Consider the following 24,910-nt stretch of genomic DNA (forward strand, 5'->3'; position numbering starts at 1 on the left):
CCCTAAGTTAAAAAATTAATAGGTTGTGTCCTTGTGGTTTATATATATAGCAGTTTTGGTCCTTTAGGATAAAAAGACTAAGGCTCCGTTTGATAGTTACTGACTGAGAAAGTGTTGACTGGGAAAGGTCTGTCTGGGTAAGAAGTCCTGACTGAGTAAGAAATTCTGTTGTTTGATTGTACATCTGAATGACTGTGCTGAGTGATGAAAAATGACCATTTTACCCTTCTGTTATATATAGTGATGAAGTAAGTTGCTGAACAATTATAAAAACATACATATTGTCATACAAAATGTAAATTACACACAAATAAAAAATATCATACAAAATGTAAATTAAACATAAATCATTTAATATCAATATAAAAACATAATGAAATTTAAAATAACATAATAATTTAACGTAAAGTAGGTGAAAGTAGGCGATTTGCAATCTGATCACGCAAAACACGCATATATTCAACAGCTTCTGAACCCCATTCTATGCCTTGTATGTTTTCTCTATCAATTCCCCCACCTTGGACGTCAGGAGTAATCATAGTATCCTCTTCAAAATTTCTAAACAAGTCATCTTCTATATTGTATTTCCTTATAAAATTATGGACCGCGACACAAGCAATGACTATGTCTCTTTGCACTGTAAAAGGATAAGGAGCCATTTGTTTTAAGATTGGGAATCTCGCCTTCAATACACCATAAGCACGCTCAATAACATTTCTAAGTTGTGCATGGGCATGATTGAACCTTTCTTCTCTAGTTAAAGGTCTGCCTCTTCGAAAATCGGCTAACCAATACCTAGTATTGCGGTATGGAGCCATAAACCCACGAGTGTGTGTATATGCGGCATCACAAAGGTAATACTTATCTGCAAATGAATGTGACATATATTATATAAAGAAGATAGATAATAAAAGTTATATAAATATTACAAACCCGGTGGAGGAAATGGAAATCCAGAAGTCGAATTGAATGCAACTTCTTTCAAAACTCTTGAATCATGTGCTATACCCTCCCATCCAGCCCAAACAAAGGTGAATATCATATCAAAATCACAAATTCCTATAACATTTTGAAAACATTCTCCTTTTCCTCGTCCCCTATAACGAGTTTGTTGATCAACGGGTACAACCGCATGTACAAGAGTTCCATCTAATGCACCTATTGCTCCGGAAAAAATATTTTTTAACCGTCTATGTCGTTCCGAGTTATGTCTTGTTGGATTAGGAGTTGTTGGTACTATAATTTCTTTTGCAAAACACATCATTGCAGTTAGGACCTCATGAAAACATTGATGAATCGTTTGCGTGGAGTGATAAAATCTTCCCTTAACCGCACGAAAACGTTCATTATGTCCTATAACATGTAAGAATATAGCCATCTTCTCTTCAATGCTTATTGTCCTACTAGCTTGCAACCAATTTTTTTGGGTAAAATGGTTGCATAATAAAGCAAATGCCTCTTGTGTAAGACGCATCATATCGTAACATTGTGTAGGGTCTCCGTACATCAAATCTTGCGTATACGCGTACCCGCTTGAATCGTTATCTCTAATTCTATGAATTCTGATTAGTCTGCGTCTGTTTGACCTCAACCAATAAAACACAAGTAAAAGAAAAGCCACAACTTCACCATCAGAAACCATACTTGACCTGTTACAAACAATTAGGTAACATGTTAAAGTAAAAAAAATCATGCACCAAAAGTCATATTCAATATCCAATAACAGCCAAAAGTCATGCATATAACATCATCCAAAGTAACATCCAAAAAAATATCAAACATAGGATCCAAAAGTCATGCAACAAAAAACTAATAACCAACTTTTCTACCCGCACCCATCAAAGGTAACCATACTTCCTACCCGCACCCATCACCCACGACTCACAACTAGTATGTGAAAGTCGTAACCAAACTTTCCTAACATCAGCACTTTCACCAAATAGCAAAAGAGCGGTCTTGTGTCTTTCATCTTCTTCTCCCCATTCCATTTTGTTTAATTTCTCCATACACGCATCAACATCCTTATCCATTTCACTTTTTTCAATTCTTTCATTTTTTTCCACTAACGACCTTGCAAGCTTGACAATCTCCTCTTCAACTTCTAATGCCCTTGCATCTCTCTTTTTTCCACCAACTCTTTTGTTTCCACCAACTTCCGTATTTTTTGAACGTCCCGAAGATTCTTCACTTGCACCTACGTGTTGTGTTGAGGTTTCCATTGGAACATCATCATCAAAATCATGGGCACTAAACTCTTCTACATGACGAGGGAGTGTAGAAGATGGCCCCCAACTTTGAAAGCCGGTTGAGGTCGACCCTTCAAATAGTTGGGTGCAAAGATCAGGAAACAGCAGGGGTTTAGTTTTCAATGACAACACGAACTTGTTCAACTGTTTACAATTTTTATAAATATTAGTATTTTTTATAAAAATAATTATAATAGTATTTGTTATAAAAATATTACCTTCCCCTCTTCCTTCCATTGTTCATCTGTCAGGTTAAATTTATTTTTTATAGGGTCATATATATTGCCGGTTTTGTTTTTCAGTTTCACCCAAGCAACATACTTTGATTTGTAGTAGTCAAAGTGGTTTCTCATTTGCTTCTGATCAACCTCTTTACCGTGTTCGTTCATCAATTTTTCGCGTACTATCTTCCATGAACTAGCCTTAAGCCCAGAACCCTCACGACCATTAGTGGTTAGTTCATGGATACATGCATCAAGAAAAGTTTTGTCCTCACTTTCGTTCCAAACCAACATCCTAAAACATTAATATTTAAAGTAATTTATTATAAGTTTTATCAAGATCAAGAACAATCTTAACATTAAAATAATTTTCTGCCAATAAATCAACATCATCTTAAATAATAATAAAACAATTAAGGTCAACATAGCTTATAAACAAAAAAATTCCAGCTTTCATAGCTTATAAAAAAAAATCACAGCATTGCCAACATAGCTTGAAAACAAAAAAAGATTTCAAATTTTGTTCCAAACCCATATTGTCATCATACCTTTCATATTCCATAGCTTATAAACATAAAAAAAATCTGATTTTTGATTTTATAGCTTATACACAACCATGTTTTAGATTTCAAAAATTTGAGCAAAGAATGATTCTAATTTCATAACATTTAAAAAAATAGTTTCAGATTTCATAACATTACAGCAACATGTGAAAGAGTCAATGTTTGACCTTTTAGAATCAAATGAATTGCTTTTGAAATCAAAGTTGAGGGCAATTTGTCATTATAACATTAAACCATTGTAAATTAATGTTGACAATTTATTGAAGAGTTTAATGTTAAACAAACACAAAGAACAAATAAATTAATGTTGAACAACAAGCACACCCTTCCAGCTTATTCTATTGAGCAAAGAAGCAACATTCTCCCTTTAAAGATTGATTGATTCAACATAAAAAGGTAAAAACAGCCAGAAATTAAACACATTTAACACAACAAACACAAAAATCCCCTAAAAACACCATGTGGATAATCCCTTCAATCACATTCTATGCATACCAAAAAGAATAATCACATTCTACAGGAAAAAAAACCGAGAATCGAACCTGTTTTGATGTGTTTCTCGTCGGAGCTGGAACGGAGGGACGTCTTTTGGCCGACAGTCGGACTGGAAGGGACGGCGACGATCTCTGTGTTGTGCGATGGCGGCCAATTTGTGCGATGGCAGCCAATTTCTTTGCTGTCTCTCTGTTAGGTCACGATGGGAATAAAGAAACAAGAGGGCAGCGAGGTAATTTTTTTGAGTCAGCAACCCCTCCAGATCTGACTGAGAATCATTTGAGCCAGCTGTTTCTGAATGAGAAAGCTACCTTATCAAACGCATTTTGTCTGACCGAGTCAGCCCAAATCGCTGACTCGGTCCCGGTCAGACATAAACAAACGGAGCCTAACTTAATCTTTCTTTTTTTTCATTTTCTTTTAACAATTTATTATTATTATTATTATTATTATTATTTTTTTTTTTTTTTAAGATTAAAAGCAAGAATATATTGGTTGTTTTATACTTTATTTTTATTTAGTTTCTTATTTAAAAGTGTCTTGTATAAAAATTATATTAACCAAAAAATAATATAAGTGATAATAACAATTATTTTTATTATTTGGTACACTGATCGACTTGTATAAAAATTATTTTTATTTAGTTTCTTATTTGGTACAGTGATCGATTGACCAATGTGGTAACTGTTTTTTAGAATATGTTCTCTAATAACAAACTAATCTTTTGCCGCGCTTTGCGCGGGCCAGTTGCTAATACCTTAAAAAGCATTTACCTGTTTTGCTGAATTTTGAATTTTAAGATACAACTGTTACAACATCATGTACAAGTACAATGACTTTCCGTATTACTTCATATCCGATCAAACATTTGAAAGCATATGCGCTTATTTCTTTTGGTCCCTGTTTAATCATCTTTGAAGCCTTAGATCCAGGCAAAAATCTTTCAATTCTGTTTCATCTTCCCTTATATCAGTGGTGTTCATCTCCTTGCTGAAATTATTTCTCATTTTCGTCCCTCAATTGGAAAACCATAAGACTACTCACCACCATCGTTTTCCCTTGCCACGCCACCACTGAACCACCAACGCTGATCTCTCCCTATTCGTCTCTCTCTAAAAAAAGCCCTAAATCCCTATCTTTCTCTTTCTCGGTCGTTCCAGATAAACAAGATGCTTTACCTCCTTCCGCATTGGTATCTACCTTGTCAAGACCGTTCAAACGAGATGCCCTCACTTATCTCACACCCTTCCTAATTTTGTAATCCATCTTTCTGCAATCTGTCATTGAAGCCAAGTAATCGACACTGCCACCAGGTCCTCTACTCTCTCTCTCTCTCTCTCTCTCTCTCTCTCTCTCTCTCTCATCTATTTTGTTAAATTTCGATTTATTCTTTTTTGAAGCCGAGTAATCGACACCGCCAAAAGAAACGCACATCATCTGCTTACTCTCAACACCTCTTCTATCTTTAGATCTGTAAGAATCCTCTATCTTTATATATAGAATCTGATGAAGTTATGTGTGTGTAAAGTATGATGTATGCCTATGTATGCATGTCTGTGTAAAATGGGAGATTGATATTTAAAATAATCTTATGATGTTGCAGACAAATTTCAAGTTAATATGGAGTCGGAGTTGCACACCTATAAGGTGTGAGAGGCGGTGCGAGTCTAAAACCAAAATTATGGATGTCTATTCTGGATCTGTGCAACCATCAATAAGACATATCAGAGGCAAATGTAGGTGTAGCTCAAATAGCATCCTAATTCCAAAAGATATGGATCGTATTTGTATTTTTATGTTTCCTCATGTATCTTTGCTAACAAAAAAAGATTATGCAAGAACATAAGAACATCTCCCTTTCTATGGTAGATCAAATGGCCATGAAAACATCATAATTAGAAGTTTCATGTTCTATTCATATATTTTTTTTAACAAATGTCAAGAGTTCTTCGATTTTAGTGATGTTGATCAAGAAAATGGTAGTTATCGTTCTTCCTTATGAGTTTTTAGTTTTGGCTATTTTATTTTGTTTTTTTTTTAACCTGGCAAATCTAATCTACTCCTAAGCTAACAACACCTATTTCACCTATGTCCACAATGGGACTTGAACCCTCGACCTCAAAGAGAGAGGACACCACCTGATACCGCTGGGCTACAAGCCCTTTGGGCTATTTTATTTTGTACACTAAGACATTATGATGTGGGTTTTCGAAGAAGTTGAAACAGGTATAAAAGTTGCCATAATTCCAAGAAGGCATCTAAAGAGGATGTTTCTCTAATCCCTACTATAAGGAGCAAAATGACAAAAATTACCCCTGTCATTGAGGAATCAAACATGTAAACATAATATTGAAACCCACTTCAAATAGGCTTATTGTATGTTCTCTTAAACCTATAGCATCATACTTTCATTCTGTTTATCACAACATTGTAATTTCATTATTTTTTTCTTATTAGTACAATATATTTTGACAAATTAAAACTAAATATAACATTGTATTTCCATTACATTTTTCAGTAGGGTGTTATACTTTGCAAAATATATTCAACTACACATTACTATAATTAGTTAGATTTTTAAGAAAAATATGCTCTTAAGCTGCTAACTAATTTTTTAGTGCTCTGATCGTTTCTTTATTTAATGCCATTTAAAAACCTTTAAGGGCTAAATGCTAGAAATACTGACATACTTTTGATTAATTGTTTAGATACCAATTTCATTGTTCTATTACAAAATTGTATTTTCAAAAGTCTATCTATTTATAGGATTGTACTTTTGTTTATTTAATAATGCTGATGAAAATGAAAGTGCAATGTTATAATAGGGAGGTTTTTGAAAGTTGAATGTTGTAACAAAAAAGAAACATTTTTGATCGTTACGTTACTTGGTTATGTTTTCATATGTTCATGTGATTGTGGTTATGTTTTGATCATTTCTTTACATTGATGCATTTCGTTTGGATTTTTTTTTTTTTTACTTTTTATGCTTTGGTTATTCTTGGTCATAAGCCAATAAGCAAATGTTATTAACTATTATTTACTTTTTTTTATTCGTACAGTGGAAGCTGGAGTTGGAGACCTTGCTATTCAAGCTATGTAGAAGTTTAACTGATAGAAATTATAAACATTGAAGCTGTAATTAATCTGTGGGTAAAGTTTATGGGTCGTATGCTTTAATTATGTCATAGCTTTTTGAGTTTCTATCTCATTTTGACATAAGTTTTGAAGGGTTACTTTTGGAAGTAAAAGTATTCATGGCTTCTTTAATTTGTATTTTTTTTTTTTTTGACATAAGTTCATATGAATCCCACTTATAAACCATATAGATTATTTGTATCAGATGAGTTAAAATGCATCCCTCATTAAAGTCATCATCTATCAAGTCATTTAAAATCCTTACAGACGTTAAATCAAGATGTAGCAAATTGGATACTCGTTATTGAACAACTCGACAACATTTTGAAACATTACCCTTTGATAAATAAATTAATTTGAAACTTAATAATAATAAAATGTATAGCTATTTTTGATTAATTAGTAAATTACCAATTTTTTATTGTCAAACGTGTAAATATTTTCTTTTGTTTAATTTAACCATATTTAACATCCTACCTTCCTTTTTAATAAAACACAATTATTTATTGTGATGCCACTTTTTAATTAAATTCTTATAAAAATGAAAAATTATTGTACATTAGAAAATGTTATTATTATGTTTTTTAATTTACTTATTGGTGAAGAAGAGACATAAAAATACCATATAGAATAAGATTTTCAAATTATGACCAAATTTATTGTGGCATAATGTAACCAACAAATATAAACATGTATGTATCCAACAAATACAAAATCGATGGATAAACAAATATACGTATTACACGTTTTCCATAATTAAAAAGAAATTATTCATTGTCGCTAAATTGCAATGTTGCCGAAAGAAAACGACCGATGGTTGCATGTTTTATTTAACATGACATGTATCATCAAATGAATGCTTTCATGCAATTTAACAACACATTGTACCCATAGTCCAAAAGAAATTACACCAAGTCATAGTGGTTTTTATGGATTTGGCCTTACATTTTTTCGGAAGTATCCGTTTTTCATTCCCACATGATTATTTCTTCATTCATTATTTTGTTGATTTCTTCGCCAAACATTTACAATTTTCAGTTTTATCAAATTAATTAACAAAAAACTAATAATTAAAAATGCATACATAAAAGATTCTCTTGGTTCAGTTTTTTCAATCTTAAAAGAAATAAGAAAATGATTTTGTAGCAAACATATGAGTATGGTTTGTAGGTTTTTCGGATTCGTATATTTTGAACACCTCCATTGTGTATGATTCAATTCCGTTAATCGTTTGTCAGTCAGTGTATTGCATAGGTATCACGATATTACATATAAACCGTTCACATAATCCCCCCACGCAAACTTCAATCATTGAAACGAAAATATTCATCGAAATATAACTAATAGTGTCGAGAGATTAAACTACATAGATTACAGGTGTAAGGTAAACGGGTGTAAAAACTAATTTCGGAATACTACGTTACACATGTCGCTTGGTACGGGTAAACAGCTAGTATATATATATATATATATATATATATATATATATATACACACACACACTATTATATAAAGCATATTCAACATTTCTTGAATCTTAAGAGGTACAAAATAATAAGCATCATGTACAATGGTGAAATGCATAAGTTTCTTAAAGGAAATGGTTAAATGCATAAGTTTCTTAACATAAATGGATATTTATTTGAATTGAAAATTCCTTATAAAAACTTGAATTCCATAAATATATGTCTATTCATTTCCTCCCTTTGTTTAAATACAATGAATTGTGGCAGGAAACATTTTTGAATATGATTCCATAAATAACCACTTCTCTCAAAATATCATTTCCATCGCAATGCCCCGATGATGTTTTATTTAGGTTATTGGTGTTTGGTTTATATTTAGGAAAAAAGGAATCTAATCTTGGCCATCACTCCACAATCGATCTGAATTGCAGTTGAAATATTCATCAGGAAGCATTTTGACATGATTTTGTTGTTAATAAGGTTTCTCTTGATTCGTATTTTCTGTTTATTACTTATTTGCATTTGTATTGAGATTGTTATTAAGTTTATTTGTGGTAAAATTATAGATTTTGCATTCTACTTTCATGTGAATGTGATTATGTGTGTGTGTGTCTTTGTAATCCATTTTGCTTATAAAACATGGTATTTTGCTTGCATCACTTACTGATTTGATTGCTATCTTCACCTTTTGTTCCTTTCCGGAAAAAATAGCGACATGTGCAAGGTTCAAAATACCTGAATAGTCTATTCTAATTTTCCATCCATTCTCACTCCTTCTCCAATCTATTTCATATATTTATTCAACATATGTTCTCTTATATAACTTTTTTATTTCATGAATGACTAATGTTGCAGGATCTTTGACTTTGATGGCTTCCATTTTCATCTTCAAGTCCAACCTAAGAACAAAAGATGACTTTGTCAGACTATTGATTATGAGAAATCGAATCATTATTATTTGGTTTTTCTTGCAGATCTATTCCATATCGATGTTGAAGATCTGAAACTTTTATCCATCTCTCTTGGTACTATGTGAATTATTATCTCTTACTTTTCATATCTATAGGAAATCTCAACCTAATCACAAATGATGTATGGTGAACAAATAGAACAGATGATGAGTGTGTAATTAAGTGGCTTTTCAACTTTGTACTTTAGCCTTAAGCTTTCAGGTTGTTTTTCAAAAATATCATTCTAAACAAAGTTTAATTATATTTCAAGGTTGCTATAAATAAATCCTCTATTTCAGTTGATGTTGATTTAATACCCTTTATCCAAATTGTTTCTTTCTATTTTATGAATCTATTTTTTAACTTGTAAATGATTTTGAAGTTTACTAGATCCTGACGTTTGGAAAGGAGCTCAAGAAACATAAGGTTTCATAATGTACTGATGCTTGGATAAGGTATAATGGATTCATATGGAATCTAGCAGATTTAGTGGTCTATACAAAGCACATGCGATGTCCAGGACTAAGTTAAAGTTGTAAAGACTAAAGTTCTACTTTTCAAAATGGTGAGAAAGTTCAATTTTGAATTATAGAATCCTTTTTTTTGGTAAGGTTATGGAGTTTAATGCATTCACTTTTAAGAAACTATTTATTACATTTATTATAAGATGCAATCTTAGATCAAGATCAGTGATTTATACTTATGTGCTATGTGGTTTCTTGTGATTTTTCTTCAAAATACCAGTAACCTGTCTCGGAAAAAGAGAATATGCAAGAACCAATAGTAAAACTAAATTGACAATTTTATGTTTTTTCTTGACAGCTAGAAGTAAAATTCTTTGGAACTCTTTGGGTATGAATATATGCATAAGGGAGAATTAGATATGCATCTTGTTAACTTGTTCATAGGTAAGTGTTCAAATTTACACAAACAAGTATGGAAAAATAATTAAATCTTTTGAATTTCTAAACAATATATATTTACTTTTTAAGTTAGATTTTTCACAAGGTGTAGTATGACTGTACTACCACTTCTATAGGACCCAATGATTACAAATAGCCATGGGAGCATCTCAAGGCCTTTGTTTCTTGACACTACATAAATAATGTCATTTGCAGGAATTGCAGGGTTGTGGAATCCTTAAACATTTTGTTAGATGGGGCCATAGGAAAAGTACAATGAAATGAAATATAGACAAGTCCTTAATAAGTGAACAAGGGAATTGCTAATAAATAACTTTTTTAAATTTAGAATTTTTTTTTTACTTTTTTTTCTTATTAAAGCATTTTACTTTAAAAGTACAATGCTTTTGTTATGTTATCTTTTTAAAAATTTAATGTGTGTGTATGTAGATTGTAAGAGTAGTTAATGTTTACATAAGAACATGAGGGAGAAGGAATTGATTGTAGATGCAGAAAACTATTTTTTTGTTATAAGTTAAATATTTGTCCCTTTTAGATGATATTTAACACCAAACACCACCACAACATCACTCCACAAGATCCTCAATACCATCACTTCAACAAGGGTATAGAGTTTCGGGAAAAAACATCTTACTAGAAAAAAGTATATGCTTCCAGTTATATCTCTATCCCCTTTAGGTAGTATTTGACACCAATCTTGTAGCATCTGGTTCTTGGTATGTATTTTGTTATTAAATCTTCATTTATTTTTTCATTTTTGGCCTTGGACTCGGCGATTCGAAGGAATGACTCGCCGAGTAGAAGCGGGATAAGGCGCGGGGATTAAGTTACGGACTCGGCGAGTAGCCGTTGTTTGGGCAAAAACCCTAATCTAGGGGTTTGCACCCTATTTAAACGACCTTATGCAGCCTCCTCTCCCCCTTTATGCTCCCAAACACTCCTCATAGCAAACCCTAGCCATTTTTGTGAAGATCTAAGGCTTTTGGAGTGATTCTTGTGAGTTTTGATCTCAAGGAAGAAGGAAGAGCATAGAAGGATCAAGAGGGGACTGAAGGATTCGAGTTTGGTTCATCATTTGCAGCCTTTGGGAGGTATAAAGTCTGAACCTTGCTCATTCATTTGTTAGATCCCTCTTTGGAGTGATTTAGGGCTTTTATAAGCCATTTTTGGTGGCCAACCATGTTTGCAAATATGGTTGGGGGTTTGGGCTTCTGTATCATGTCATTCTACGAGCCACAAGTCAGATCTAGGTTGCTTTTTTCACCAAGGAAGGCCCCATGCAACAAAAGAACCATTTTAGAGCCTTTTAAGCTCTATTGTCCCATGCATGCACGTAAAGTTTGTAACTTTACGTGCTAGATCGAGTTTAGGGGCCCAGATCTATCATTTGGTTAAGTGTTGTACATCAGAAATCGAAGTTCTTAGTAAGGAATGTGATAGACCCGACGAGTCCATTCCTGGACTCGACGAGTCCAAGGGTTTTGGTCCCATATCAGTGAGGGTCATAAGGACCATTTGAGTGTGGGAGGGTTTTAGGAGTCCCAGGGAGTGACCCAATGTTCTGGACTAAGCAAAGTGTTATGGGAGTTCATGGTACTCGGCGAGTGCATGAACGGACTCGGCGAGTCCAAGACAATCTTCATGGAACTTGATGAGTTGTTCATCAACTCGGCGAGTCGAGGACAGAACGTGTTCATAGGATGAAGAGTAACTCGACAAGTTGTTCATACAACTCGGCGAGTCAAGTCAGGACATGTGTATCGATTGATGATGAACTCGACGAGTTGTTCATACAACTCGGCGAGTCGGATGTGGATTCAGTCGGTGTTCATTTAGAAGGAAAACTCTTCGAGTCATCGCCTAACTCGACGAGTAGAGACGGGAATGAGGTCTGACAAAATGATAGGGACTCGGCGAGTTGACGAGTCAACTCAGCGAGTCAGGTCAACTGGAAGTTGACTTTGACTTTGACTTTGATTTGGTCAAGGGGTAAAATGATCATTTTACCCTAAGGGTAGATGTCAGTTTCTGACTAAGTGTTTTGTGGGAATTTTAGCCGGTGGATTTCCGGAGCAGCAGTGGCAGCAGTCAGAGAATTTCCGCACAGTTCAGCAGATACGAGGTGAGTTACCTTCCAGTAGGGGTGGGTCTAAGGCCACAATGTCGGCCCACCATTGAGGAGTATTTAGAGGATAATTGTCTTTGTGATAATTTATCTTGGTCTGGTATGCGTTTGGTTATGAGTTATATCTGTATGATATGTTACATGATAGGGATAGTTTCCCTGATAGTGGTCCTTAGGACCCAGGGGTAGGTCAGTACCCGGATATGTCTAAATTTGTGCTTTTATCTTGTTATCGTATGCTAGTGGTAGGGGTGGAATAGTCCCCAGTTACCGGTTGAAAGATACCGATGACGATTGCCGGTTGAAAGATACCGATGACGATTACCGGTTGAAAGATATCGATGACGATTACCGGTTGAAAGATACCGACGATAATTACCGGTTGAAAGATACCGATGGTATTGTATGGTATGTGGTATGATGGGGGAACTCACTAAGCTTTGTGCTTATGGTTTCAGTTTTTGGTTTCAGTTACCTCTTCATCCAAGGGGAAGGAGCCGGCGGCGTAGCATGGCATCACACACACATATGATTTTCCGCATGGTGTTTTCTGGGATTGTACTCTGATATGACATTTGTTCATGGTTGTGGGTTTTAAATATGCTACTTGGTTTTGAGATGACGTGTTTATACAATGTTTTCTAATGAATGTTTTATGAATTAACTAATCAAAAATGAAATTTTTGGGCTTGAATTTTGGGATGTTACAAATCTCTACCACATCAAAAATACTTCAATATGGGCATCAATCCTAATGGGTGTATTATGAATAAAAAGGATGTTTTGGCTTTTTATCTAATAGTTTACATTTTCTATTTTTCTTTATGTTGTTATAGGTGTAGTGTGTTCCTTACACCTCCATTGGATCTACTACCATCCATGTATCTGCTTTTTGTTTTTCTAGATTTGCATATTCTAAGGTACAATTAGATCTTCATGTCTTAACTTTGATTTCTGATAGAATTGTTGTGATAATTCTAACTTTATGACTATAGGTATGTATGTATGTATGGAGGGTTTACTTATATAGCACTCAAGGGAACAAGGATGGTGTTTAACCGTGGCACTCAAATGCTCAAGGAGTCAAGGGTGGGGTCTGTACGTAGAAAAACTTGGATATTATGAAGTCAAAAGTCTGAAAAGTTATCTGAGGTTATATGTGAGCAACATGTAGACTATCAGTTTATTATGTTATTAGGTATTTAATAGGTTTGTATAGTTGCCCTTAGCATTTAGGTTCTTTGTGGGTGAGAAGGTGTGTAAACTAAAAGCATTATTAAAAGAATAAAAAAAAATCATTTCCTTGCAAGAAAAAAAATGATACTACATTATGTTCCGTTGCAACAAATCGTTTATCATATATATTGAAAAAAAAAAAAGAAAAAAAAAAAGAACATGTTAGAGGTTAAAACAACATAATTATGTGAAACTAGATAAGCATGTTAGAAATGCTAAAAAAATATGTGATATATTATGAAAATAGAGTAATTATTGTTTGTATGAGCGACCTTATTATATGTTAATTTAAAATTATTAGTAAACTAGTTGTAAGACCCGTATATTATACGGGTTAATTAAAACATAATGTTAAATAAAAGCGATTAAATGAGAAGTTTATTTGAATTTGAAATATGAAATAAGTGAAAATTATGAGAAAAAAAACATACAAAAACTAAATTAACTAAAATTATCTGTTTAATTCTGAGACCTGTGTACTAAACGATTTATTATAACAAAATGTTAAATACAAAGGTTTAAAGTGTAAATTTATTTGAAATTGAAATTTCAAATTTCAAATTTGAAATTAATAGTCATTATGTTAGGTTAATTTATGGAAATTAAAATAATGATATATTGGAAATGAATAATGAAGTAATGACAAGTGGAAAATAAATATATCTCAAAATTATAACAAAATGACATATGACCAATTAAATGAGAGAATGACAAGTGACAATAATATTTTCATTTATTAGTGTAAGATTTTGATTAAATATTCTATTTCATTTATAAAAGTTTATCAAATAAACATTTAGTTATTTTATTCAACATCATTTTTGTCATTTAGGGGTGTGATATTTCTTTGTCGTATATTATCACAATTTTCCATGCCACGTCGAACGTTTCTATTGGTTTATATCTTTTTTAATTTTAACTACATTTTATTACTCATAACTTATAATTTATTTTTAAAGAATAAAAGAAATAGACAAGAGTTCAATTTATTTTTCTAACATAAAATATTGATATGTCTATTTTTATGATTTGTATGGTTTTGATATGATAAAAAAATTGGATTTGATTAGATTGGATTGTAAATGAAGTTAATAAAAAGTTCATTTTGTTAAGTTATGTATATAGAGTAAAAAAAAAGTATTCTCAATGAATATTAGCGATGGTTGTCGTAAAGAATTTGGATAGTTTTTCAATACCAAAGTTGCTTAAATGAAGGTATTAATTATCCTCGTAAAAGGATGAGTAATCACTGTGTTCTCTTTAAAAAATTGTTGACTAGCCTTGTATATGTCATCGGTCCAATGGAACTAATTGTCGAAAGAAATTATTTATTGTCCCCGGTTTGTGCGGATAAACCACTTGTGTGTGTGTATATATATATATATATATATATATATATATATATATATATATATATATATATATATATATATATATATATATATATATATATATATATATATATATATATATATATGGGAAAAGTGAATATACCCTTAAGGGTATATAAGCTTAGGTATCTGAACACACCATAATACGTCGTTTTGTTTGATATATTCATTATAATGTTCATAAACTTCAATCTTAAGTTGATTTACTTTCAAGATATTCGAAATTTCCGTATAATCTCTCTTACATCACATCTTTTTGCCGAACACTTATTAGGCTATATATTGTAGATGAAAATGAAAATTATGTAAGAGAAAGATAAATGTGTAATTTTTAAAAATCTTGGAAGTAAATCAAGTTAGAAGTTAAATTATAAGAACATTAAACAATTAGAATGTATTATATGATACAAAACAACGTATTATGATGAGTTTGGGTACCTAAGCTTATATACCCTTAAGGGTATATTCACTTTTCCATATATATATATATATATATATATATATATATATATATATATATATATATATATATATATATATATATATATATATATATATATATATATATATATATATATCCTATCAATGTTTGAAACGAAGATAGAAAAGAATAACACGGAATCTTATAAGTATTGATTCTGTAGCAATTCCTAAGTACATTAGAATACAGATGTGTCACCACAAAAAGCCTTTTTTACAACATGTACAAATTAATGAGAGTTGGCTAAAAAAAAGGAAAACATCATTTTCATCCATGAGTGTTTCACTGGCAAAAACGACTTGTATCTAATTCATCATGACTTAAGACTTCCAGAGATTATTAAATACTTTTTTACCTTGAATATAGTTGTTAAGTGGAACACTTTCAAACGATATAAAAATATGAATACAGGGATTAATTGCATATTTGTATCTAAACGATAGAAATTTAATTGACAAAAGATAAAGGAAAAAACACAATATTAAATTAATAAAAGATTAATATGACTAATGTTGTTTGTTATTTTTTCAAAGGTTTTTTTATGTACCCAAACTTTTCATTTCGATCTTTTTTTTTTCTTTTTTTTGCTGTTTTTTATTTATTTGGTTTTTTTAATGTTTTTCTTGTTTTTAATATTTTCAATAAATACATAATATTATTTTTTTCGTTTTTTTATTTTTGTTGTTTTTAATACCATTCAAACTATTTTTGTCTTATTTTTTCATTAAAATTATATGTGTTATTTTTTTTCATCCACATTATAAAAGAGATATCTAATCAAATAATATTAATAATAATAATAATAATAATTATTATTATTATTATAACAATAATAATAATAATAATAGACAAAAAAAAAGTCAAAAGATAAAAAAAATACAAAATAAAAAAAACAATAAAAAAATAAAATATATCTAATAAAAATAAAAATGATATTAAAGGAAAAAAAAGTGTGTGTGCGGGGGGTGTGGGGTGGGTGGGTGGGTTGGAGTGAGGGTACATAGACATCACCCTTTTTCAAAACCATAATTAAAAGTTTGTCAAATCACCTATATAGCCATCAATTTTACGGAGAAAAACTGTGCAATTGACAGCCATATGCAGAACCATGACGTTGTCTGCAAAAATCAGGTAAATATTTAACTAGGAAAAATCAAAAAGAAATATCAAATGTGGCATGTTCCACGTTCGAAAACATTTGGATGAAATACACTTATTTTTCAAATACAATTGGACTCAAACCATCCTCAAGCAAAGAAAAAAAATGTTAGGCCATTTAATTAAATACATTTAATTTATAAAGACATTACATAAAATTTAACTACTCATCATTAGGAAATTTTGATTTATCACCATCAACCTATTTCTATTTATAAAATATATATATATATATATATATATATATATATATATATATATATATATATATATATATTTTTGACGTATGAACCCGTCTAATTTATAAAGAAAAGTTCTTTTATAGCTCAACGAGAATTCTACGTCTCTTACTGCCTTATCGACATATGACTCATTCTCCTTCATCTTATCTTCTATCCATTTATGCTTCTCCCGCTTCTCTATTATCGTAAAATCATCTTATTTTCTCGTATGTTTTTTTATTTCCTTCTCTCGTCTATCAACTATGTATTTTGTGATTTTGGCTATCTTTGTGTACTTGTATTTAACTGTATCATCAGATGAGGTTGAAGATCATTTTAAATTAGCAAGAATTTTTGAAAATTTTAAATACATGTATGATGTTGTAAGTAAAAAAATAGCTCTAGAACATTTACATTCCATATATATTTATAATAAAAATATTGTCATTGTACTATGAAATCTCATCTAATGTAATCATTGTGGCTTGCAAAAACATAAATCACATATTCACATGTATTGATTACTAAAAAAAGCCGCTACATGATATTAATTTAGGAAAATACATTACATACCATTACTAAATAAACTTAAAATGCTATTCAAACCGGACAAAACACACAATACTACTCATCATCTATAATTTGTAATTCTGTAAATTTGTATGGAATTTTTTTCATGCCCATTAATATATGTTATTTTTAGCATTCATCTCTTTCGTCAAATTCTATCATCGCGCTTTTGTTGTGGAATAGATCTTTCAAAATCTCGCATCTAATGGCCAGTTTACAAGATTTCATCTATGCCTCTTTAATCCATTTCTTCTTTTCCTTAGTTTGGGATTTTACAACCTATCATATCTCTTACTACATGAACATTGGAAAATTCCATGTCAAATTCCTTTTCGTTTGCCATTAACCTCCTTCGTCTCATCACTCACCCTATAAACACTAAGGTTATCATTATAGGCCTAAGTGGTAAGGCTTTGAACTTGTGGTAGATTTTCAAGAAGTCTCGTGGTAGAGATGACAATGAAGGCATTTTTTCCATGAAATAAAATATATTGTTTTTAGATGAGTTACAAGGTTTGGTATATATTGGTTATGTGGGTACAATATTTATATAGAAGTTTATAATTGTGGTATGTGAAATGGTTGGTATAATGGTAGGTGGGCATTAAGTGGGTTTGTGGTAGGTAAGAATCAAATGAGATGATACATGTGGTGGTAGATGTGCATTAAATGGATTGCTAATAGAAACCATTATGTAATATAAATATATCAAACATCCGCACAGTATAGTTTACCTTTTGATCTTCAGTCAAATCACCAGATCGAAAGGTTTGGTCCATCTTCCTAATCCAACGAAGGCATCCCAGAGCATCCTTGCCTCCATTGTAGGTAGGCGACTTGCAATCTATGAAGGTCTAAAATGAACTTCTTCGACGTCCGACAGCTCTAACGATCGGTTGCCTTGCCACAAAACGACTTTCTACCTCATCATCAAGTGAATCGTCTCCAACATCAATCTTGCCTCTCTAGTGGAAGTAAACCAACAACTCTTATAGCCTGTTGCATCTGTATACATAGGATGTTTAACTCTCTTAACTAGTCCTCCAACTTTACGATACGAGTTATGCTCATGATGTTACGTGTACTCGGGGCCGACTAACTATGCATACTCTATATAAGCTGAGCTCATGAAAAACGAATAGTTGGTGGTGTCTGAAATATAAACGGAACCTGCTCATCATGATCATTCTAGTTTCCACCAACTCCTCTCGAACCATTGTTTTCAGGCGTTTGAAACATTTTCTTAGATATAGGAATAATTTTAATTACTATAAGCAATTAGGAAGATAGAGTCCTATATATTTTAAAGCATCTAACCTAAAATCTCTCAGCACACACCTTCTCCCTTAAGAAACTAAATTAACACAATTGAGCCAATCCACATTGTGAGGCTAAACACTGTCTTTCGTACTCAGTTCACTTAAAGCATGGATCTAATACAAACTTGTAACGCCATGATTTTCATTGTAAGTTTTTTCTTTATTTTAACATTCATTTAACAAGAAACAGAAGCAAAAGTCTTTTTAACAACATTTTCAAAAACAACCACTAACATTACTTTGAATCCAAAGACTATTGGGTTTACTATGCACCTATAAACTAAAATTAGGCAATAGAAGCGATTAATAATAACCCTAAGTGTACATGCATCATAGATCTAGGTTTTACTATTATAGCAACCTACTTTCAAAACTTTGAATTTAAACTACCAAGAGAGATAGGATTACTAACCTTTAAAGTAAAATCGTATTTACTTTTGATTCCCTTGAAGATCTTGAAGTCTTGGTTGTTTTTGGAAGGATCTAGCATCCAAAATAGGAATGCCTCTAATGGCTCACACCTAAAAGTCTAAACACTAGAAAATTGAGGAGGGAGGAGAGGACACTTGAGAAAATTGGATTCTCTAAGTTCATAGAAGAGAAGAAACTAAAATTATACAGGCTCAATGGGTCTATTTATAGTTGAGCAAACTTGAAGAGAAAGAAAATTTGAATTAATTGAATAATTAAATTTAATCATAAGTCAAATCCTTTACATATATCAGCTAAGGACGAAATTTCATAAGGGATTTATCTGTTCAAAATCATCCATCCGTTGAAGGGATTCCATAATGTTCCTCATGCCCAACTATTGAACAATTAACATTCAGTCCTTGTACCTTTAGATAATTCCAATTAATTCAAATTAATTCTAAATTAATTTGAACAAGTTTCTAATTAATTTATCAAGCCATAATAAATTAATAAACTATTTATCTCACTCTCTTAAATCATTTTCTAACTATTTTTTCTCTTGAGGGTAGCCCTAAAAGGACTTTGTTATTATTCCCAAAGTTATACCAATTAGTTATGGCATTGGACACCTATTTCCAACAATCTCTCACTTGGATACGTCATCAATTACTATTGGTCGAATAATCTTCGAATAACCAACAAAGAATGCCTTCCACATCAGTTGTTGAACTCTAATCTAATCAAGTACCAGCTCTTTAGACATGTGATCAATTGTTCCTCTGTTTCTAAAAGATATCATTATGAAATGAGTTATGTATTATGAATCAACCTAACATTTCAACATTATGTTTCTAGATTTCAGTTTTCTGATGATAAAATCAGACTACTAGTTGAACACATCAATTTAGTCCAGACCTGGCCAAACATATTAGATATTAGCACGAAATCATCGAAGGGACTAAGGATATCACTTCTCCTATCAAGGTAGAAAGAACATATAAACTTTAACTACATAGTTTTTGTCTACTTGTCAAATCATGCATGGACTTACTCCTTATGACCACCGATTATGGATAGCTTTAGAGCAAGACCAATGCACAACCAAATTGTATACATAGAACTAAATGTCTCTGTTTTAAGAATAAAACATATTATCATATCAGCATTATCTGTGATAGAATCCATGAAGTAATATCTATATAAACAATATTATCATATAAGAATAACCCATGATAGAATCCATGAAGTAATTTATTAGAGTGTGAGTTGTTCCAATACTTAAATCTCCATTTCAAATACTCATGAGTGTTAGTGTAATCTCCATTGTATGTCAAGTATCAATGGAAAATACATCAATCTCATGATTGCTTAGTTCCTATACTCACTCCCAAGATTGTGATCGATGGTGGAGTTTTGAATAAATTAATATCCAAGAAATGGGTTCAAAATGTGCAAAATGAGAACACGGTGATAAACTAATTGAACTGAGTGATCTCTACTATATATTAAGATATCTACTTAATAATCGCCAAATCAGATTAAGAATTTATACTTCTTAAGTTCTCAAATTTAAAACAAACTATTCCAAGTGGTTTTAAGTTAAATCATTCACAAAAAAATGCCTCATGACCAAGTATCACTGTCAGACTTGTTGACTTATTGAATGTACCTATCAAATCTGATGGTACTTACCGAGTATACGCAATGTGAGCCTGCGTGACTTTAGGATCCATACTCAAAGTAAGTTCACCCTTGTAATCACAAGAACCTTCAAAAGGATCATCTATGTTTAAACAATGATGTCCATAATAAATCTCTTTTAGTCACATGGCTTCCTTTTCAATCTAATCGGTTGCAATATACTCTAAGTTTATTGACAAATCCACTGTGGTCCATAACACGGTACTCTTCCATGCTAATACTTCACCATTTAGTAAATACACAAATTCTGATTGCAAATAGAATTGTCTTTATTTATTATGGAACTCAGCATCAGTGTAACATTTACATTGATATCTTCCATACTAAGATCATAACCTTTGTCCTCCTAGGACACTGAGGAACGTTCTTGATTTTGATTCATTGGTTCTTGCCAAGTCAATCTGAAATGATATATCATGCTCGAGGAATAGGAGTTATCTGATCTGGTATGTGTTATGGCATACATGATCGATCCTATAAGCAAAAGCATGTGGGGCACGATTCATTTCATCTAGTTCAATACTAGGACATTAGTGATGCTCAATTCCATGCCACACAATATGAACTATTTTGAGTTTCTTCAAGATTTCATGTACTTTGGCTTATCCTATAAAATTACCTAGATCTATCTCCATATATCAACACATTCAGTATGTGTGTTTTTTCTCCCATGTGTCTCAAGGAGAAGTCATTTTCTCAAACAAAGTCAAGCTTTTACACTTGCTATATTATAACATTATGTCCTATGAATTGTATATTCTGCAAATATATTACAATGGCGACAATAATACTCCCACAAACATTAACACACACACACCCACACACACACATATGTATATATATATATATATATATATATATATATATATATATATATATATATATATCATACATACTTATAAAGCTAGCATTTTTCCTTAAATCTCATGCATTTGAAACCCCCTCACATTTTCACCTTCAAAGTAATAAATCTCATTTATTTGAAACTTCCAAGACTATTCAACTTATAGGATTTAATTTGACTTTTGAAATTCCCTTCACACAAATGTAGTTAGCCTATAAATACTTACTTCTATAGAAACAAATATCCTAAACGAAAACAAAATACTTCTTTTGTCTAATTAGTGATCATTTGTTCTCTGTTTTGGTGTAAACGAAAGTCTTATGTTGTCAATACAATATTGAAATTCAATAATCTATAATAAGCAAGGTATGCATTTTGTGTTTTTAATCAAAACAATTGGTTTGTTTTTTGTTGGTTTGTTCACATATTGTGTTTTTAATCGTGAATAAAAGTTGACATCTATTTTAGGTTTGAGAACTTTCTAACATCTATTTTAAAAATTGACACATGCAATATTTTATTGAGCATACAGGTACGAGCAATTATTTTTTGAAAGGCAAGACTCTACACCATTCATTTCTTATAAGTTTATATTATTGGGGGTAAAATTGAATTGGTGAATTCAAGTTTTATGATTCTAACTCTGCTTGAAATGTGATATGCATAATTTGTTGAACTTATTTATAAACACTCTGAGATTTCATGAATATTTAAGTTGAAAATTACCTCACATTTTGAACAATATGCAAGTTTTTGTGTTGAAGTTCGTATTGAGATGTAGAAATTCACTTTAATGAGCTGATGAGTTTATCGCTTTATGAGGAAATTTGTAGTTTTTAATGAGATGATGCATTGATGTTTTTAAAGATGATACCAGAAACTTTACCCTTTTACTGTTGTTAATTTTTGTAGGTTTGTTGTACAATTTGTATCTCTTGGTTTTTAATTCTATTGTTGTTATCCATTCACATGTTTCATATTCTTGAAAATGATCAATGCAATGATTTTCTTAAATCAACATTAAGAGAGTAAGGAGTCAAGCACATTAATTACAATAAAATAATAATTGGACTTTTATGAAGATGTGACGACCCCAAATCTATTCCCGTTACAAATCTCCTCTTCACTAACGGAATGCGTCACTATACGTTATTTTCTGTAATATTTGGAATCGTCAAAAACCGAATATCTAGTTATTTGCACGTCGTGATATTATCATAAGAAAATATAACTTGTATGTGTTAACCCCGTTTAACCTAATAGAGTTATATTACTTTTCAACCACTTCACCCGGGTAAAAAGTTTTAACCCCGTTAAACTTTAAGCATCGGGTAGCCGTGTATCGGGTACGATACCCGAGGCATATGAAATGAGTGTAAACAACATTTGAACACTCTTTTACCACACATTCACTCTCTCTCACTACTTTCTCTCTCTAGACCCGAACCCGACTCCAAAACCACGATTTCTGGCTTTCAAACGTAAGGATTTATTCCCTATCTTATTCTAAACATACTTCATTGTAATTAGAGGCCAAAAATCATAGAAAACAAGGATCAAAAGGGAGTTTACGGCCTAAGAAGCCCCTTAGGCCGTAAACACCTAAAAACTTGTCAAAAGTCCCGTTTTTCCTTCCTTTAAGCTCATATACTAATTAAGGGTTTTGCCTAGGAGATTTTGGACATTAAAACATAAAGAATTGTGGCCTAAAAAGGAGTTTATGGCCCAAGCTTATGCTTAGGCCGTAAACACCCAAAAATCTTGGATTTATGTCCCAAAAACTCATCTAGGGTGTTTAGTAATTTAGCCTTGACACTAGGAAATGTTTAAGTACATCAAACAACACCATTTGAGGACAAAAAGAGGAGTTTACGGCCAAGCCTAAGCTTGGGCCGTAAACACCCAAAAATTTATGTCAAACAAGTCCCAAAACTTATCTAGGGCATGTAAGGAAATTAGCTAAGGCCCTAGGAAGTGTGTTGTACCATTAAACATCTCATTTTGATGCCAAATGAAGAGTTTACGGCCAAGGCTATGCTTGGGCCGTAAACTCCCCAATATTTATGCCAAAATGTCCCAAAACTCCTTATAAGGCCTTCTAGTATTTATCTAAGATGAAGGAAGGGGTGTTGTACCATTTAAACAACCATTTTGAGGGATTAAATGGAGTTTACGGCCTAAGAACAAGCCTTGGCCGTAAACTCCCCAAAATGTCACCAAATGAGAGTTTAAACCCTCCATATTAGTTCAAGACACTTGCTAGTAAATTAGGGAAGTGAAATAAGGCATTAAACTTGCATTTTGGAGGACCACATGAGTTTACGGCCAAGCCTAGGGGGCTTACGGCCGTAAACTCCAAGGGAGTGAGCTCATGGACCCTCCCGTAAATCATTCTTGGCCTTGTACCACTCCCGGGAACCCCTTCTAGGCCCTAAAACCCCGAAAACGATGCTAGAATGTCCAAATACTATAATGAAAAGCATAAGATGATTAACTTCTTGTAAAATACATATTTCATATGACATTAGGGTCCTAAAAGGTGCTCAAGTCGTTATTTGGTACCAAACGCTCAACCGACACTTTTACCTGATTTACCCGATTTACGCGATTTCAGGTGAGTTCATACCCCTTTAATGAACCTTTCAAATGTTTTAAATGTTTTAGGGGGGAGATACAAGTTGCTTATATATGTTTATGGAAAGTTTTACAGAACGATTTTTCCATGTTACGAGGATTAATCACATGTGATTCACTATCCTTAGTTCAAATCACATGTGATTTATCAGTATGCCCTATAAACAAATTTATACATTTTCAAAACTATTTTTGGACAAGCAAGCCAGATTTTAAATGTTCTTTTGGTAAATACTTTTATTAAATCAATTTACTTATAAAATGTAACCATTCTGATATATTTATATAAGTAAGACTTGGAGGACTTAGGACCGATATCTCGCCTTATTTCCTGTTCTTGTTTGATTGTGGGCTTAGGGTAGTAGTTATCCGTCCGACTGTCGTTGATTTCTTAGTTATATAACTTGTATATTAGTATGGGACACGAATATTTCTCTTTTCGCTAACTACTAAAGTCACTAACATGTCAAGAACCATCCACACTAAGTTAACTATAATAGGTATAGTTAATGTTGCTACCGCTATTACTCGCTAAAGTCACTACTCTTTACGCTATAATACTCACTATTACCATACAATACACTAGTAAGAGAATACCCTATGATCAATACTAAAAGATTTCTACACTATAACAAAAGAGAAAACACTAAACAACACTATAATATACTAACCCACTACGAGTTACTCTATTCGCTACCCACTACGCCCGGAGTTTTCCGACTGGAAGACGACACTACATGTATAGATCTATACGGGGCAGACGCTATTATATCCTGACTGTTAATTTCAGTCCGCGCCGTGCAGGCCCAGGGATGTC

The 24,910-nt window shown here is 32.1% G+C and overlaps 2 protein-coding genes and 1 long non-coding RNA gene across 4 annotated transcripts; 1 reads left to right on the forward strand and 2 right to left on the reverse strand.

Annotated features, from left to right (window-relative positions):
• Positions 1-925: 925 nt before the first annotated feature.
• On the reverse strand, positions 926-1,642 carry LOC145050183 (uncharacterized). Its single transcript, XM_078998473.1, has one exon. It carries the CDS (start codon positions 1,640-1,642, stop codon positions 926-928), a length of 717 nt encoding a protein of 238 aa, XP_078854599.1.
• A 113-nt stretch (positions 1,643-1,755) lies between these two features.
• LOC145053620 (L10-interacting MYB domain-containing protein-like) lies at positions 1,756-19,086 on the reverse strand. The gene is made up of 4 exons (XM_079001696.1): positions 18,913-19,086; positions 3,573-3,819; positions 2,465-2,762; positions 1,756-2,390 (listed from the first exon to the last, which is right to left on the reverse strand). The coding sequence occupies exons 3-4, from the start codon at positions 2,759-2,761 to the stop codon at positions 1,839-1,841; spliced, it is 849 nt and encodes a 282-aa protein (XP_078857822.1). The 5' UTR covers position 2,762; positions 3,573-3,819; positions 18,913-19,086; the 3' UTR covers positions 1,756-1,838.
• Positions 4,374-6,791, forward strand: LOC145051452 (uncharacterized). 2 transcript variants are annotated; one of them, XR_013683629.1, is made up of 4 exons: positions 4,374-4,838; positions 4,926-4,998; positions 5,129-5,261; positions 6,585-6,791. It is a non-coding gene; the product is annotated as an uncharacterized LOC145051452 (long non-coding RNA). The 2 variants fall into 2 exon arrangements; XR_013683628.1 differs by lacking the exon at positions 6,585-6,791 and having other exon boundaries at positions 4,375-4,838; positions 5,129-5,388.
• Positions 19,087-24,910: the final 5,824 nt, after the last annotated feature.

The sequence above is a fragment of the Lactuca serriola genome, chromosome 5 (assembly GCF_051521515.1).
Source record: "Lactuca serriola cultivar US96UC23 chromosome 5, Lser_US96UC23_V15, whole genome shotgun sequence".
Lineage (NCBI taxonomy): Eukaryota > Viridiplantae > Streptophyta > Magnoliopsida > Asterales > Asteraceae > Lactuca > Lactuca serriola.

Coding starts and splice junctions, on each gene's coding strand:
- LOC145053620 (XM_079001696.1), bottom strand. CDS start 2,761: ATGTTGGTTTGGAACGAAAGTGAGGACAAAACTTTTCTTGATGCATGT. Junction 2,391..2,464: donor AATGGAAGGAAGAGGGGAAG/GTAATATTTTTA, acceptor AATTGTAAACAG/TTGAACAAGTTCGTGTTGTC.
- LOC145050183 (XM_078998473.1), bottom strand. CDS start 1,642: ATGGTTTCTGATGGTGAAGTTGTGGCTTTTCTTTTACTTGTGTTTTAT.